We start from the raw sequence: 19046 nt of genomic DNA on the forward strand, positions 1-19046 counted from the left end.
TAATTCAAAACTTGTTATACTCGAATTTCATAAATGAATCAATTTCAACATCGTGTTCTATTTTACATCTCTATGAAAAGCCAACTTCTAATGGAATGTCTGGCACAGAAAACTCAAGGACTTTCTTACTGACAACAGATCCCCGAATTTGCTTCCTATTCTGTATAGAACATTAGCCCTAAATCAATTGGCTAGTATAACCCAACTACTTCACACATGCAGCCAACTCTACAGAACACATAAATCTAATATCCACACTTGTAAAGCAATGACCATATGAAAAAACATTCAGAGGCAGAAAAACGTCAAACATAAAAGTTACCAGGGTTTGCAAAACCTAACATCTATGCTCCTCACAGGACTGTTATAGAAACTCAACGAAAGATGTGGTTGTGCAGAAAGGCTCTTGGAAAACCTTATCAAAATCTGTTTGTCACCACTGGATTAGGCATAAGACAGCATGATCATCACTAGTTATCACTTATCATGATTGCTTTGATCTTCCATTGTGTTTCATAGGTGAAGATTGCAAGGAAGCAATGATGATAAAAGTTGCTGACAGGAGTGCTGACATAAAAGTAACAACAGATACCATTCTTGAATGGGCCTTGATACCCGCTGGAATGGTCCACACAATATCATCAAGTTCCAGAGAACCACTACTTGTAATGGGTAACAATGAACAGCTTTGAGCTGGTGACTTCCCATGCAATTTGCAGTACAAGAACAAGTCAGGTGCACCGAATCTGACTTTTGAATATCCACTATCTTCAAGGGGCTGTTAAAAAACATGGGATGGTAAATGCAAGCTTAGAAACTAGTATATAATATCAAATTATCAACATACATTTATAGATACCATAGCCAAGTCAAAGAAAAGTAGCAGCAACATATGCTTAGCTAAGGTGTACAATTTTGTAGGTGGCACTATTTTAGACAATGCATCCATCTGCTGATGAAGTGAGCTAGGATTTCTATAGCCTTTTGGGTTGTACAATAAATGTGCAAAACCATTTCTGAATGTTAGTGAAGCCTGAATGCCTTCTATTTTGAGCTAAGTCAATCAATTTTTAGATAATGAAATAGAATATTATTAAGCAAGTAAAAGATAAATGGTGAATGCAAAATTAGAGAATTGCTTTATACTCCCTCCGCCCCCTATTGATAGTCCCTTATGGGCATTTTAAACACATAAGAATAGTAAAAGTACATTGAAAAAGTAAATTGACATTGGGTATGCAAAAAAGTAGAGAGAAAATAATAAAAGTACGGAGTACATGGGAAAACAAAATTTACATGGAAAATTTAAATTTGCACAAATATTGTTGCAAATTGGAGGGAATTTTGGTAAAAAAAATAATATTAATGGTTGTTGGAAAAAGCAAATGGGGTGAACATTTTGGGACTAAAATTTGACCATAAGGGACTATCATTTGGGGACAAAGAGAGTATTAGGTGAAACATCAGGACCGATCAGGGTCATAAAGTCACAATGCTCTATATCAGTGAATTAAATGACACAATTGTGCTGCTTAGAAGACAAAGAGTTTTTGCCAAAAGAAGATATTAACTTAATTGCAATGTCTGGCTAGAATTAAAATTTACAGCAAACATAATAATTCAGCATTTATGCACCATTCATCCTAGTGCAATATGCTTCTCTAAACCCTAACCCCAGTCCAGACACCAAATAGAAGCACTCTATCCAGGTTATATGATATCCTTTTAACTTGAACTCAGTACCAAAACATTCATGACAGCACCAAAACCCTCAGCTTCACGATAGCTGTTAAATGACCTCTAGTAAGCAATTCACTAGCTGATCTCTCAAAAATTTTGCTTATATTCCTAGGTTGGATGAGTGATTCACTGATTCCATATCTCTTAGGGCTATAAAGAATCACCATTCCTATACTTCATATAAGTTATAGGCTAATAGGATTTCCCTATATTTAGTAAGCAAATTTGATAAAATGAAAACTTAAACATTGTTGTCTATGAAGTGCAATCTTCCAAGCAGCCTTAATTCTTATGTGTTCCCAAGCCAATATATAAAGTTAATCTGCCTTTGTGAAAGAAACTTTTTTTTTTATTTGGACAAAATATGTACAAGAAACAATAACTCCTCACGATATTTGAATACAACAATAACAACAAAGCCTTAGACCCAAAATGATTTTGGGGCCAGGTAACATGAACCGTCATAAGGAACCTTACAATATAGAGAAGGGACATCAGTGCTCCATGAAGCAAGAAGCCCTTTTTGAAATAATGGACAGTGTAGGCACTAGGCAGAAACTTTTAGCAAAACATATTCACAATATGCTCAGACATAAATATTTTATGAAGCCAGAAACTTTCAGGTAATAGTAACATTTCTATAAAGGATTTAGCCGATTAAAGTTACTATGATAATTTATGATATTGCTTACAGAATATCGAGCATGCAATGGTATCTCTATCTTGAACTCTAGCACAGTCTCCTGCCCTGCTGAATTATTCAAGGCTGCATCCAAGTGAACTTCAACAACTGACTGATTGGAAAGAAATGATGGCAATTCCAAATTTGTATCTCCAAAAACAGAAGCATCCTTGAATACTGCAACAAAGATCCGTTGGATCAATGTCAGGAAAGAATGAAAGATTAATAGTTAGTGCAAATTTCAAAAATACACATAAGAAGCACCTCCTCGGTCACGAAGATGTTGAAGCTCAAAAGGATCAGCAAAAACCCCAGATGGTAGTCTTTCAATGATCACGAGCTCACAGATCTGTGAGGAAAAGTCACCAATCAGATCTGGCTGAACACTTATTTTGAATGATGAAGATAGACGACGATGAGAACCCTCTCCAATTAAACGGCGCTCTAAGTTCAAAAGTTTAAAAAATGTTGGCTCAGAGCGAACAAGAATCTTTTGTTCCATATACTCTAAAAAATTTGAATCAGTGAAGCTTTCATACTCTTTGGAAAATGACTCGAGAACATATCTTGCAAAACAAGGCAAGGAATTCATGCTGTGCTTCTGAGTGTTATCATTATACTCATGAAGAGTTTCCTGGAATAAACAAAATGAAGGCAAGCATGGTCAAACACTGAATTTCCTTGTTCAAATAGATAACAAAATAGACCAGAGCATGCAATACCATATCTGTTCCGAACCAAAGTTCGATCGAAAAGTACTCATAAGAGATAAATGTTAAAAATGATCTTCTGAGTGTCATTAAATGTTAAATTACGAATAATGCACATGCCATAACAAAATGTTATATTTCTCAAAAGATAAAAAAATATTACCATTTTAGGAATAGAAAATTTTATACATAATTCAGAAAATGAAAAAATAACTTCCATAATGACACAGCAATTTGCTATGGAGAGTTATTTAGGACTCAGTAAACAATAACTCTGAATACAACAAGAGTAACAACCAATCAATCATATCACAGAGCACCAAAATGAATCCAACAACATACCACTACTTTGCAATTAAGTCAATTTTCCCTCCCTCCCATGCAAAAATAAAAACAATGACATTGCATTATGTAAGTTCATGACAGAATTTCCAGCCAAGACTTCTGAGTATAGCGCAGAATATTCAAATTCCACACAACAGGATGCACTTAAGAGTTAAGACATCACATCTGCCAGCATAAAAATATGCCTGCTTCCGCCATTATATGCATATGTAAAGCATTGTTTCTGGTGCTAAACATCTGGAGTCCTTTAAAAAGAAACAGGCGAAAAGTCTATCAGTCTCAACCAACAATTCCAGAAGAAGCTTAAGCATGACATGGACTCTAATCTCTCAAAGAACTCGTACAAGAGGCATACACCCTAGTATGGAATAAGTACTTCTGTTTTCAAGATCAATCTGAATGGGGCGAGGGGAAAATCTAGACGTTGGCAGCCTCACCCCTACTAATCAAAGAGCATTAGAAAGGTCATCTCCAAGGACTCTAAGCAACGTTCCATATTGTTATCCTAACTCGACAAAAGATCTAGACCTAATTACCCTGTTACATTTTTTTTGGTGTTCCACCTTGTTTACCCTTTGTGCTAATCCGGATTCGGGGATCAATTATGGGTGGTTAGGTTCCACTCCTCTCCCAAGTGTTGTTGCGGGGGATCGAACATGGGTCCTCCCTACCAAATGTAGTCCCAATCACCACTACACAAACAACCAATTGGTAATTACCATGTTACATTGGCTCCAAAACAGAATGGTTTCCTAAGCCAACTCGCTGTAGCTTAATCAAACAATTAATAGGATGTCTTAAATTTCATCAATAGGTTAACTCTAAATATTTCAATAACATGGTCTAAAACCATTCTTCTTCCACAAACCTAATTCAATAACAGAAACTAATTCCATTGCACAATCAAATACATGACAAAGCATCCACGATACAACCGGCTATACCATGTGCACGATACAACCTCACTACAGAGCAATTAAGCATAAAAAAGTTACTCAGTTGTACTGTAAAATCGGTTGTACAATAGAAATCGATTTGTCAAAAATACTAATCAACCTAAAACATTCCCATTCTACTAATCTCACAAAAAGAAAACCAAAAAAAAAAAAAAGTAAAAATTGTTACCATGAAAAACTCAGAATTCAACAGAAGAAGCAAATCACATTTCATTGTTCTCTTAAACTTGTTACCAGATCATACAATTTTATTTTTTTTTAACAATTCAAGAAACTAAAGCAATTAAATAGCAAGATTGGGGAAAAAATTTAAAGACTAGAGATTGAATGTGAGGATTACTGACCTGATTTGAAGCTGAAGAGATGATACAAAAGCTGAAATGAAGAATTAGCGTCGCAATTAGAATGTGTCGTTGAGAAGTGCCAAATTTGACGCCCATTTTTCTGTATTATGATTAATTTCGACGGAAAAATATCAGAATTGTTGGTGTTGTTGTCTATTGGTTTAATCGTCTGGACCATCAACTGATCACTATAGCCGGCGAGGGAAGAGATTTGTACTCTCCTGCCATTCCACCACACTTTCCCATTTCAATTTCTGTTCATTTTTTAAAAATTAATTTAATTTTTATTTGTTTTTTTTAAAAAAAAAAAAAAAAAAACAAACATGGAGGACAAATTTGATTTTATTTACTTTTTTGTTTAAGATAGGTGAGATTAATTACCTTATTAGACCGGAACCTCTCACAGGTCAATCCTAACGAGGATTAAAGAAGGAACTCTTTTTCTTAAAGGATAGAATGAAGTTCAATTCTTACCACTAAATCAAGCTTTACTTGTTTTTTATTTGGTTCAATTAGAAGTTTAGAAACCTGTATTGAGATTATTGACCTCTTTCATAAAGTATTTCATATGAGTTATAAATTTATGTTGCTATGTGACTTAAAGTCCCATGACCTTACAATTGAACTTAAAATTGATCATCCATCCATCTACCAAAATAGAGATGACATTGGTACTCGTCCAAGGCTAGGAACCTTAAGGTCCAATTAAGGTAATGAAACTTGATGTGGGTTTATATGGGATTATGGGATATCCTTCCTAAAGCTACCATATGGAATTGGGATGGTTCAATTCTCTTGTGATCTTTTATCAGAAAAGCTCCTACATGATTGTGAGTTTATGTCTATTTTTTTCCTGATACTTTGTTGCCTAATTTTGATACTGGTTGATTTTTGTATGCAGTACAAAAGTATGCCTTATTATTCATTACAAATTTACAAGTATTCTCTTGCACCCTTTTCTTTTTACTTGAACTGCCCTCTTAAACATCGAGTGAATGAAAAGTATTGATGTAACTTCCTCAATCATAGAGATCTAATCGTGAAAGTTATTATAAGTGTAGCTTACACATGATAGTTTGGTTGCATTTAAGTCTACACTACTTGTTTTTAGCAATTTCTGGTGTTGCTTGTCTTCAAAAACTTCAAATTTAGGAATTTTTTTTCCAAAAAAAGACCAATAGTAAACCGGCTGACATAAAAAAACACAGTTATCTGACTTGAAAACAACCTGATTGACTGACTTGATAAATAAATGATGAGTATTACAGAACTGTATTGCTTAATTAATGAGAAAATGGTAGCACACACTATAAAACACACCAAGGATATGCATTTCATACTACGAATTTCACTGATAGTATGAACATAGGCTGAAATGCTAGGTATACAAATGAAGATGAATAAAGAGCGTATCATGTCAGAACAAATTTCTGCTCTGAATGTTACAAACAAGAGCTAGGTATATTTTTTTGTTCATTCAAGCCCCTAGAATTTCTTACAATAAGAAAGCTACATCTCCGAATCTGTTGTGTATTTATGTACAAACAACAACTTAGTTGGCAGTTTTTTTTGACAGCAGTTGCATTCGGCTTTAATCGAATGACCTGTAAAACGGAGATATAGCAGCACAGATCCACCTCTTGGTTGATTCTCAGCCAAGGGTGCTTATCATATACCAGAAACAGAATCAAACCATGAACGCTATGTACCATCTTGTAGTCAAGTAAACCAAGTGATCATATCCAACAGCAGAGTTTGAGTCTGCAGTTACTTAGCTGTTCTTTTTACCAATGAAATTCCTCTTGGATCACCACCCATCTCTTCGAAAACAACCAGAAGATTGCCACTTGGTTTCAACCATGAGCGTGGAACATGGTACCTATAATATGAAATATATATATTTGTGACAAGCACTAAGATAATATATAAGTAGGAAATATTAAAGAGACGGGGATTTTCTTTACCATCTTTGGGAGGGCTTTCCACACTCGCCTAGGCATTTAGTTTCAGTGAAAGTTCCAGCATAATTGCACTGCCCACATTTGCCACTCGCTTTGTTTGCAGGCCAATGACGGCCAATGCTTTCACCATTTATCCACATTTGCCCTTTTCCCATGCTGCTCATATCTATAGCCAATGGATCACTTCCTGCTGGTGCATTGAATGTAGTCTGAATATGGGGAGCAGAAGTCAGAAATCGCTCTTGTAAGGCTGATTATTTTTTCAATAACTATCTGTGCAGAGAAGAAACAGAACGGTTGTTTTACTTGGATATCCTTACCTTATACCATGTCAATGGCTGCTTTTGCGCCACTGCTGATTGCTCCCACTCCACGGAAGAACTTCCACTGATAGTGTGTAGACCAAGTTGTTCACCCTTCATTCCAACCTGCTCACAAAAGTACATGTTAAGATATTTTATTCCTGGTAACTTTTAGGCCTTTTTCCAAAAGTGTGGACAAAGACAGACCTTGTAAGACCACTTTGATCTTGTCAAGTCCCATGTTCCTTCCCGCAGACCCTGCAGTGTGACTGGACCAAGAACCCCTTGATTATACCTTTCGAAGTGTGCACCAACGTTCTGAAGGAATTCAACAAAATCAGATAAGTTAGCATGAAGGAAAGGTGACAGCTGCAAGTGAGTCAGTCAGAAAAACACTTCTCATGATAGAAACTAACCGCAAGTCCTACTGCAGCACTCAATAAGGAAATTTTGTTCAAACCAGCCCTCAATGGCACCTTCTGGCTGAATGTCAACTGTGGTTTCTCCAGTGAGCCATAAGCAGTACCTGAAAATCATAGGTATCGGCAAGTTTAACAATAAAAAATGTAAAATGAACAAATAATACAAGTTGGAGAGCAATGTCATACTATCTCTTTCTACCTTGAAATTGGCCATTGACAAACACATGTAAAGTATGTCCTGCTGACATAACTGTGAGAATTGGTTCTTCTGAGGTTTTCACTGTAACACTGGAAAATGTGAAGTAAATCAGAAATCAACAAAACGATCATGACACACTGAAAGAAAAGGTAACAAATTACAAATATATATCAAATAGAGGAAGATACATACTCTGTTATGTACCACAAGTAGTCAGAGTTATCTCTAGTCACATTCAATTGTTCGTACAACCCTGAACCTGAGAAAGTACTGTCATCATCAGCTGTTGGAGTTTCATCAATGTATGATTGCCAGGAGAAACCACTGATTGGTGTCATCTTTGCATGGTAGCGTGGAGCTGAAACCTGTAGAAAAACAAGTAAACATAAGCTTCACAACAAAGCCGAGCTTTCAATTTTGTTCCCCAAGGGAGGTTTTCTGATTTTGAATCTTAAGGACAAATAAGGGACAGTGAAGAACAAAATTTTGATGATTTACATACCCTTGCAGTGTTGTACACCTCTTTCTTGCAATCAGGAAGGATGCTAATGGACCATGGAGGCAGCTCATACTGTGTGCCGCTGAAAGTAACTTTCACACTCCATTGCGCGTCATAGTTTGCCAAGAAGGCTGCACAACTCCCTGAATTTGAGCTGTAGACGTGAGCCTGCAGAAGGTTTTTTTCAATCAAATTAGCTATCAAAAAACAAATTTTTGTTCAGAATGCGTTTACAGACTGCAGTGCAGTTTAGTCTAATTACCTCTTGGTTTTTCCCGAGTTTTGTCACTTTTGCATCTGCAGAAACTAAGGCAGGCTCACACATTTTGATTGCTCTGTGCAGATTTTTCAGGTGAGTGTATTTTGGTTCCCTTGGTAAACCTATACATATATCAAAATTCAAATATTACACAAACTATTAACCAATACAAAGTTACTTCTTGATTATAGTTTACTGTCCTAATGTGATTACCATATTCATCAAGTGGAGCATCATAGTCATAGCTCGTAGCAACAAAACGACCAGCAGTGTTGCCAAAGTTTGTCCCTCCATGAAACTGAGGCAAACAAGCAAGTAAAGAATTGAAGCAAGTTCATTGATGGCAAGTTTTTTGAGTTCATGGACTGTCCAACATGTATTGACAGTTGATAATCAGTTGAAATTTTTTACCATATAATAGTTAACAAATGAACCACCATTTTGTATAAATCTTGCAACTGAAAAGGCAACATCTTCTGCAGGTCTGTAAGGAACTGCTCCACCAAACTTTGTGTACCTTAAGAAATCATATAAGTAAACAATTTCAGAAACTAATTATGATCAAAAGAAGAACAAGATGTGAATAATACAACAAAAGGCGATGTATGTGTGAGTGTGACATACCAGCCAGTCCAATTTTCTGTCCAAATCTTGGGTTTGGATTTGGAGTTTGGGACAAAATTTTCGCAGTAGAAGCCATTGCAAGTGTTAATCTGTCATAGTCAAATGCCAAAAAGTGGTTAGTGAATGAAAGTATTGGGTGCAACTCAATCAAGGAATTTGATGCTAGGTGAAAATAGTACCAAATAGAAACATTAGAATAACAGAAAGTTGGTGGAAAATCATTTCAAACCAACTTTTTTTGATCAATTATTACATATGGTAGATTGGTAACTAAAATCTTTAATGATATGAAAATAATTGGTAAGGGAGTTTGTAAAGCAAAATAATAAAAACGCCAAGGCAATCATGACTGTGCAATGATAAAAACACACTTAGGAGTCGGACTTACAACATCACCAGGTGCATCATCTTGCTTGCACATGATCCAAGGTACACCAGCATTGAGACCCTCAGCCATTTGAGCTGCCCATTTTGTGTAAGCCTTACCAGTTGCACCTATTTCCCATTCTACTGGCCCATACTCATTTTCTATCTGTTGCATAGTAAAAATTGCAACAGGTAAATGAGTTAAAAGATTATTGAAATTATGATACAATATCAAGTTAAGGTGGAAAATTAAGTTTTAGGTCAATTCACAAGATAATATCATGGTATGGTGCAATTTTAAAGAATATTTTAACTTGTACGAGGTATGTTTAAACGTCACATCTTTGTTAACGTCACCTCAGTTACTTTATGAGATACGGAGTAGATAATACTATATGATAAAGTATACATGACGTATTTTAATGAAAGAACAATAACAATCATTGAAATTTTTGTCTTAATAGAACACAGATAAGACAATTTCAATCACATGCTATAAGACTATAGGATAATATCATTTTCCAAGGATAATAGATCATCATTCCTAAAGATTTAATTTATTAGAATATACTGTAGATTTTATCTTATATATCACGAGATTACTAAATACTCCGTAACTTACAAAATGCAAAGAAAGGATAGACAAATAACAATCATTAGAAATTTCCACAATAATTAGAATTTACGACGTCCTTAAAATAATATATAATAATTACTCTTACAAGACAGTTTATAACTACTAGTGGATGAACTTTGACAAAGAATAGAATCATTAGTCCAAATTTCAAACCTGAGACAGTATAATTGGACCTCCTTGCCAATGGAACAACTTTTCTGCCTTCATCATGTTGACTATCTTTGCTGTGAAATCTTGCATTTTTTCCTTCATTGTACAAAATTTTCAAAAAGATAAAACAAACATTTTAGCCACAAATTTAACTAAACTTTATGTGAATAAAAAAACTTTAGATATAAGAAAAAATGAATTAGAATCCCAAAAAGACAAAAATGAAATGAAAAAAAGAATTAATTTTAAACAATAAAAACAAATTAGTGACTCACTTTGAAAGGTCCATTGTCAGTTCTAAATTCAATGCCAGGCACATACTTGAGCCACACAGGAAATCCCCTGAATATGAAACAAAACAATTATCCATTATAAAAATATTAATTAATAAATTAATCATATATTATTGATAAATAAAATACTTTCTGAAAAAAAAAGTGGTTGAGTGAATATTAGACAAAAGGAAAGCACCATTCACTTTTCCTGTACACTAATTTATGGCACTAAGTATGATTTATTAATTTTATCTATTTTGATCCTTGATTAGGTCATCTCGAATGACTTTGTGTTCACCTAAGTCAATTGTCCTTTATTGAGAACTACTCTTTATTAGTTACTCCGTACAATAATTGAGTTCGCATAAGTTAAGTGTCTTATTTGAAAACGATCTTTTATTGCTTATGAGTTTAGTCTATGTGACATTTCTTAACGTAACTTTATTTATATAAATTTCTTACTCATACTTGGTAATATGAAAAAGTTATCCAATAATTTGAAACTAATGATATAGTTGCCAATGTTAAAAGTAACAAATTTTGCATTACCCAAAGTTCCACTCAGCACAAACAAAGGGTCCAATTCTGAGATGAACGTAAAGTCCAGCTTGCTGTATTAGCTTAATAAACTTTACTAAATCATATCTTCCTTCAAAATTAAACTACAAAACAAAATCAAATAAAACAAAATTAGTCAATATATTACAAAATTAATATAATTCTAAATAAACTAGTAAAAAAAAAAAGGTGTGAATTTCTAATTTTGAGTACCTTGCCAGGAGAAGGCTCATGCCCATTCCAGAAAACATAAGTTTGAATAACATCCAATCCATTTTCCTTAGCTTTTTGTACAAGATCAGGCCACATCTACCATCATCAAACAACAACAAAAATTATGTATAAAATTTTTACTATTATATTTATATACCAAGTTTTTATAAAATTTTCATTTTTACCCGAACTTCCTATAATACCCTTAATGAGGTAACATAGTGACCAAATTATGTACGAGTGATATGCATATCAACGAGACAAATCAGACAACCTCGCAAAAAACATATACCTCGGGGGTGCTCCTGGGGTAATGAATGGACCCAGAGAGGAGAATCCTCCTCTGTTTATTGATTGTAATAGCTTTATTATCATACCAAACATTCCCATAAACAGGGGAAATCATTGAAAAACATATGTAACACAACATGATTAACATAATCATATTGTTAAATCCCAACATTTTCAATGAAAAGAAGAAGAAGAATAATACAATGGAGTAAAGGGTTGTTTGGTTAAATAGAGGAGAGAGAAAAAAAGGGGGAAGTTGAGTTATTGGTTAAGTTTGAAGTTGGAAGAAATGGGAGGGTGAGAAGCTGAATTTAAACACATTTTTGTGGGCCCATTTTTTTGTCTTAGAACCTCTCTGACAAGGAAAGTTTTCCTTTAAGATTTCATCCAAACATGGTATATTATTATTAAAATTTGTTTTCTTTTCTTCAATTTGTAACAAACATACTACTGTAATTTTTATTTTAAGTAAAGAAGTTCATGGGGGAGAAGAGAGATTAGAAAGATAAGGTTTAACTATTTTTGAATATAGGCACCCAATTTGGCGTAGGATATGATTACTGTTTGTTGAGTAGTTAAGTCACATTTTGGATTCCCATGATTCTCTTTAGAAGAGATGCATAGAACAAATGCATGGGCCGGGCTAGACTTCTCTTCCAACTCGGCTCATATATTGTGCTAGCGTGCTTTTAAGTTGTGTTTTAAATAGACAAAGAAAAAGGCTTATTGTGCCATTAGCATTGTACTTTCTTTTTTTTTTTTTTTTTTATGTCAAGCTTATGCCAAAATTTGTAAGTGATGTTCATTCATAGTCCATGACACTAACTTGCCTTTAGACTTATGGCAGACATGCGTTAACTTGGGCTATTACAGTGACATGATGGCTCGGCACATGTCCAGTTAAACTATCTCGTTTTTTTGAATTAAAAGATGACAAGCACCAATTATTTTATTTGCTCCTAACTGTTCGTTTCATTAGGATGAAACTTAATTACTTCTTAATTTTTGGCAAAGAAAAGTGATAGAACTAAATGCAATTAAATACGAGAGTAAAGCCGTGATCCTTTACACAAAATAATATAATTTTTAGTGCATAGTAAACTCAAATGAACAAACTAAAAAGGAGATTGGAGCTAGTACATACAAGTATATAAGATAGACAGACTATACAAATTATGTACTCACCTGATTTGTCAAGTACTGGTAGTATATAATGGTAGTATTAGTGTTTGTTTGGATTAAAATTATAAACATATCCGAAATAAAAATTCTTAATAATCAGAAAATTGTTAAGTTATTTTTTTATTTTTTTATTTTTTTTTGGAAAATCTTTCAAGAAAAAAAAAACCAATTAATTACTTCTCAATTAAAACCATACTCTCAAACTTTATGTACATTAATATGAGGACTGAACTAAACTGAAGTGATTGGATCTGAGTTGAACTGAAATTAAGTAAAAGTGAAGATGCTCTTAAATTTAACCTAACTTTATGTACATTAATATGAGGACAAACTAAATTTAAACAAAAGAAGAAGACTATATGACAACACCGTCAATTTCAACTTTGACCTACTGCCATTATTATATTTGCTGTTTAATCATACAACAATATGAATGTTTTCCAAAGAAAAAAAAACAACACTATCCATAGTTTAATCAATTTTCTATTGAAGTTGTTTAGAAATGTCAAATGATCCAACAACTCCTTTAGACATTGAGATTGACAAAAAAAAAGAATGAAATGAACAAAACTTGTAAATTAAATTACAACGAGCAACCACTGCCCACTACAAGTTTATTAGCCGTCTTTTGCTGCGCATTAGATACATTGTTGGCCACTTTGGTTCATAAACTAAATTGATAGTGATTTCTGATATAACTTCAACTTCTTGTTAAAAAGTCGTAGCGATTAGTTATGTATGCTTTCACCAACATTATTATGTCTCTTAGCAAATGATATGATATATTAACTGTTGACTTTATATGTTTTGATGATGACTCAAGGAACCTAAGCAAACCTATAACAAGTTTAACTTTCGGTTTTAGTTTTAATTTATGACAGGTTTGTGCTAAGAAATTCTTGAGTGAGAAGGGAGCATGGAACAAGATCAGAGCTAGCTATGGAAGAATAAAGAAATCAATCAAGTCGTGTTCCTTTAAGAGAACTGAAGCTCAAGAGTTGAAGCTTCAAAGGGAAGTTCCTTGAGTGAGGAACTGCAGCTTCAGAGTCGAAGCTTCTCAGAATTTCAAGGAGTCTAATGTATTTTATCTTTACTTTAGGCAACTTGTATTTGCATTAAGTACATGACAATTGATATGATTTAAGTGGATTTAATTTTATTTGATAAAGATTTTATTTTTCCATATTTTAACTTGTTTTAATTCTATTTCGAAAAATATCTTTTTTAAAATATCTTGTTAGTTAAAAGGATTTTCTGTTTTAATTTTATCCTATTATTTTGGAAAATTTAATTTGGAAAAATTTCTTTATGAACGACTGTTTTACTTGGTCAAGGAGGTTGAGAAAAAATTGGAAGCAGTAAACCACTTCCTTGTAATATGCTCAGCTTGCTGCCCAAGTATCCACGAATTGCACTTCCTTAGTTTAAGGAAGTTGTGGTTAAGTGGTGTTTAAGGAAACTGCGATATTAACTGCCAAACTCCTTTATAAATAGCCTTGGTTTTTAGTTGGAAAAACACACTTGAGCATTACAGTCTTTTAGCTTTAGAAAAAGAGTCATAATCCACTTAAGTCCTTGAGTGTCTCTGTACTTAGCATTTTAGAGTTTAATCTTTGAGTTGTATTGGGTTAGAGTTTGGGGAAACTCTAAGAGTGTTTTATTGCTTTGAGTGAAGCAAGGAGAAAGAGAGAGAGTTTGAGAGTTCGACTGATTAAGGGATCAGTTGAAGGGAGCTTAAGTTCTTAGAGGAACTTGAGTTTAGAGTCTTAATTTGTAATAGGTTGTTTGCCCTATTATTATTAAGAGTTAAGTTTAAAATCCCTTGTGGTCGTGGTTTTTCTTCTTGATTAGGGCCAAGAAGTTTTCCACGTAAAATCTCTCTTTGCACTTTTAGTTTTTATTTGAGTTCCTTTATAAATTCCGCAAAAATTACCCTAGTTCCTCTACAATACAATTCACCCCCTCTTGTATTGTTCATTCGAATCAACAATTGGTATCAGAGCAGGTTCCTCGAAGAAATCAGGAAACCCTGACGACTTAAGTTCCTGGAATCAAGATGAACAATCACGAGAAACTGGAAGAAGGTTACTCTACGCAGCGTCCTCCTATGTTCAATGGGAAATTCTACACCTATTGGAAGAACAGGATGAAGATATTTATCAAAGCCGACAACTACCAGGTTTGGAGAGTGATCGAAGTTGGTGATTTCGAAATTACCAAAACAGTTGGTCAAAACGAGGTAGTACCTAAACCCATGTCTGGATTTGATAAGGAAGATTTTGAAAAAAAATGGAAATTAATGCACTTGCTGTTAAATTACTTCACTGTGGTCTTGGTCCCCATGAACACAATCGTGTTATGGGCTGTAAAAATGCTAAAGAAATTTGGGATTTACTACAAGTAACACATGAAGGAACTAATGAAGTGAAACGCTCTAAAATTGATCTGCTTATGTCTAAATATGAACGTTTTGAAATGCAATCTAAGGAAACTATCCAGGAAATGTTAACAAGGTTCACTAACATTATTAATGAGCTTGTTTCTCTTGGAAAGCAAATACCTATTGATGAGCAGGTCAGGAAAGTTTTAAGGAGCCTCCCTCAAGACGAAAGATGGGGAGCCAAGGTGACTGCCCTACAAGAAACTAAGGACTTCATGAAATTCAACATTGAGCAACTTGTCGGTTCTCTCATGACTCATGAGTTGCACTTAAGAACAAGCAATAGTGAAGGGAACAAAGGAAAAGGCTTAGCTCTCAAAGCTGGTGATCAAGAAGAATCTGAGGTAGATGAAGAAGAAGCGGCCATGTTGGTGAGAAGGTTTAAAAGAATGTTTAATCGAAACAATAGAACAAGGAACTTCACCAAAAAGTCATCTAACTCAAAAGCTGATTTCGGATGTCACAAATGTGGATCCCTAGATCACTTGATTCGTGAATGCCCCTTGTGGGAAACTGAGAAAGGTAAAGGGAAGGCCAAGGAACAGAACAAGAGCAACAAGACTCCTTACAACAAAACAGACATTACACTAGGTGAAAAAAGTGCTTTGGCAGCGGTTCAAACCCGGTCTAAGGCACCGGTTTGAACCGCTGCCTATGTGGGGGGTGCCAAATACCCCCTTTTTAGCACCGGTTCAAAACCGGTGCCATATATTCAATTAGGCACCGGTTAACCGGTGCCAAAAATGAACCAAAATATTTATTTCATTGGTTTTGGCACCGGTTAACCGGTGCCAAAACTGCCCAAAATTATATTTTTTGTTTTGTTTTTGTTCTTGTTCTTTGTTCACTTGAAAATTGGCAGAAAACTAATACAACACCAATTATAACATTAATTCATAATCAGTAATAACACACCAAATATAATTGAAATTCATAATCACCAAAATGTTACATAATACATAATATAATTGAAATTTATAATCAGTAGTTTTACACTTGCCCAAAAAAAAACCAAATGGATTCGACGAACGAGCTCAGTAGCTGAATTGCAGAAGCAAAGTATCGATCATCAATTTTCGACGAAGATAACTCACAAACTGAAAATTGAAAAAAAAAACAAAAACGATTATATTCAGATAATTATACCCAGAAAACACAAAATTATAAAAAATAAAATTGAAAAAAAATACAAAATCCCCGAAAAAAAAACAATCCAGAAACTCAAAATAAAAAAAATACACATACATGTAATTAAAAAAAATACCCAAAAAACACATGCATGTAATTAAAATTGATTAATCAACCCAAAATTAAACCCAGAAAAACGAGAACAAATCGAATTAAAATACAAAACCCATTAAATTCGGATAATTATACCCACAAAAATCGAATTAAAATCCAAAAATTGATTAAATAAACCCAGAAAAATCGATTAAAATCCAAAACGATTACTTAAACCCTAAATTCAATCCAACATAATCGATTAAAATCGAATTAAACTTATAAATTAAACCATAACCTTGTATAAATTATACCAAAAAAAAAAACGCATGCATGTAATTAAAAAAAACCCAAAAAAAACACATGCATGTAATTAAAATTGATTAATCAACCCAAAATTAAACCCAGAAAAAACGAGAACAAATCGAATTTACAAAACCCATTAAATTCGGATAACTATGCCCACAAAAATTGAATTAAAATCCAAAAAATCGATTAAATAAACCCAGAAAAATTGATTAAAATCCAAAATTGATTACTTTAAACCCTAAATTAAATCCAACAAAATCGATTAAAATCAAATTAAATCCTAACCTCGTATAAATTATACCCAGAAATTGTCGGTGGAATTTGCGGCGGCCGTCGACCTTTGTGGTGGTGGCGGCGGATTTGCGGCAGTGGTGATGTTGTGGTGGTGGGCTTTGTAGCGGTGGTCGAATTTGTGGTGGTGTAGATCAAAGAAAGAGAGGAGATCGAAGAAGCTAGGGAGAGGAGATGAAAGAAGATCGGTTTAGAGAGAGGAGCTAGATCGAATATGCATGGGAGATGAAGATCAATAAGGGAGATGAGAGGAGAGAGAAGGGAGAGGAGGAGAAGGGAGAGAGGAGAGAGAAGGAGATCAGAGGGAATGAAATAAAAAGAGGCGGAGTGAGAACTTTTTTTAGGGTTTATTATGTGAATTGAACCGTTTTTTTTTTTAACATCTTATGGAACCGGTTCAAACCGGTGCCATTTGTATTTTTGGCATCGGTTTGATCTGAACCGGTGCCATTTCTCTTTGTCTAAAAACCCGCCCATTTTTAGGCCGATTTTTGGCACCGATTTGGCCTGAACCGGTGCCATTTGGGGGTTGTCTTTTTGTATTTTTCTACTAGTGTTAGGAAGGCTATGATTGCTGCTTGGGGAGATTCTGAGAGTGATGATGAGGAGGAACAACCTGAAGAAGAAACAGCCAATTTATGTCTAATGGCCAAACGTGATGAAAAGGCCTACAATGATGAACTGGCCAAAGAGGTACGTGCTGATCCTAATCATCTTAGAACTCTTCCTAAAGAAGTACTTATTGATTACATTGTAGAAATAGAAGATGACTGGATAATTGATATTAAAAAGCTTAATGAATGTGAAAAAGCTGTTAAAGTCTACAAGGAACACAATGCCTGGATTGAGAACCAGCGTACTGATGTTCAAGGCAGATTCTTTGATCTTTTTGATAAGAATCTTCTTCTAAAAGAAATGAATGAAAAACTCAAGTATGAAAATATTATGGTTAATGTAGAACTGACTCAATACAAGCTTGCCAGTACTGACTTTAAATCGTCAAGTTCCTCTTCTGAATCACTACCTAAGTTTAATGAAGATTTTGAAAAATTAAAACACAATCTTGATGAGTTAAGAATTGAGAAGGCAAATTTAGAAAAGGAACTTGCAATCAGAAAAGTTTTGGTGAATTTTGAAAAACTTGAGGGTATTTGGTGAATTTTTAAAAAGTTAAAGGGCATTTGGTGAAAAAACCGTATAATTAAAGATTTTAAATAAACTATATTTTTATAATGGGGTAAAAAATTACACGTATGTTTTATGAATGCTAAGGCATGTAAGTAATGTAACAAAAAAAAAAAGTTAATATAACCTTGTACCACAACATTATATTTTTCCTCGAGAAAAAAATAAATAAAATTGTATCAGAATATTATACTTTCTCCGTTCTTTTTTACTTGACCCGCTTTGACTTTTATACTATTTATCACCTCTTCTTTGATCGTCTTTTGTGAATAATATGTATGTGGGATATTTTTAAATTCGTCTCAATAAGTACCATCGTAGTATATACAAGTATAACTTTTATAATTTTTATTTAAGAAAAATTAAAGTTATAAATCGTTAAAGTTTTGTATTATTGATGAAAAACGATATATCAAGTAAAAAAAACCAAGAAAGTATTTTACTTGATTGACATTTGTTTTGTTGTGTTACGTAGTGTGTCAAAAGAAAATAAATAAATAAACGTCAAAGCAAGATCTTTCCTTTCCATATTCTTAATTCAAAGAAAAGCTTGCTAGTGAATAGTGTAAGGAAGTGGTAATCAATTAAATACTAATGAAATCTAATGTGTACCTAACAAAATACATCACTTGCATGGGAATGTGATCACTACGCACAATTATGATTATGATTGCAAAATTAAATACAACATTATCTGCTAAATTATACGAGTATGTAGTCAAATTTTATTGATTAAGTTGGAAAAGTGAATCAACCTAGTCAACTTCTTTTGATTCTCTTTGTAAGCTAATTAATTTGAAATTGGAGCAAGTTTTGAATTTACTCTCTCTTTTTCTGTTTTATATTTAATGCTTTCTCACTCATCCTTACCTAATCTCACTCATA

General features: G+C 33.8%; 3 protein-coding genes across 3 annotated transcripts; 1 reads left to right on the top strand and 2 right to left on the bottom strand.

Moving 5' to 3' along the window:
- Positions 1-5278, bottom strand: LOC110712946 (phosphatidylinositol-glycan biosynthesis class X protein-like). The gene is made up of 4 exons (XM_021891411.1): positions 4778-5278; positions 2687-3056; positions 2433-2599; positions 1-778 (listed from the first exon to the last, which is right to left on the bottom strand). The coding sequence occupies exons 1-4, from the start codon at positions 4871-4873 to the stop codon at positions 485-487; spliced, it is 927 nt and encodes a 308-aa protein (XP_021747103.1). The 5' UTR covers positions 4874-5278; the 3' UTR covers positions 1-484.
- Positions 5279-5990: 712 nt separating this feature from the next.
- LOC110712875 (putative beta-galactosidase) lies at positions 5991-11822 on the bottom strand. Its single transcript, XM_021891325.1, has 18 exons — positions 11535-11822; positions 11243-11338; positions 11021-11133; positions 10472-10538; positions 10200-10292; positions 9432-9575; positions 9044-9132; positions 8831-8936; positions 8633-8717; positions 8423-8541; positions 8164-8328; positions 7854-8026; positions 7662-7750; positions 7457-7566; positions 7248-7358; positions 7059-7166; positions 6742-6947; positions 5991-6656 (listed from the first exon to the last, which is right to left on the bottom strand). Exons 1-18 carry the CDS (start codon positions 11703-11705, stop codon positions 6545-6547), a joined length of 2157 nt encoding a protein of 718 aa, XP_021747017.1. The 5' UTR covers positions 11706-11822; the 3' UTR covers positions 5991-6544.
- A 3182-nt stretch (positions 11823-15004) lies between these two features.
- On the top strand, positions 15005-18654 carry LOC110712989. The gene is made up of 3 exons (XM_021891448.1): positions 15005-15534; positions 17537-18101; positions 18637-18654. Exons 1-3 carry the CDS (start codon positions 15005-15007, stop codon positions 18652-18654), a joined length of 1113 nt encoding a protein of 370 aa, XP_021747140.1.
- The last annotated feature ends 392 nt before the right edge of the window (positions 18655-19046 follow it).

Source organism: Chenopodium quinoa, unplaced genomic scaffold (genome assembly GCF_001683475.1).
Source record: "Chenopodium quinoa cultivar QQ74 unplaced genomic scaffold, ASM168347v1, whole genome shotgun sequence".
NCBI lineage: Eukaryota > Viridiplantae > Streptophyta > Magnoliopsida > Caryophyllales > Amaranthaceae > Chenopodium > Chenopodium quinoa.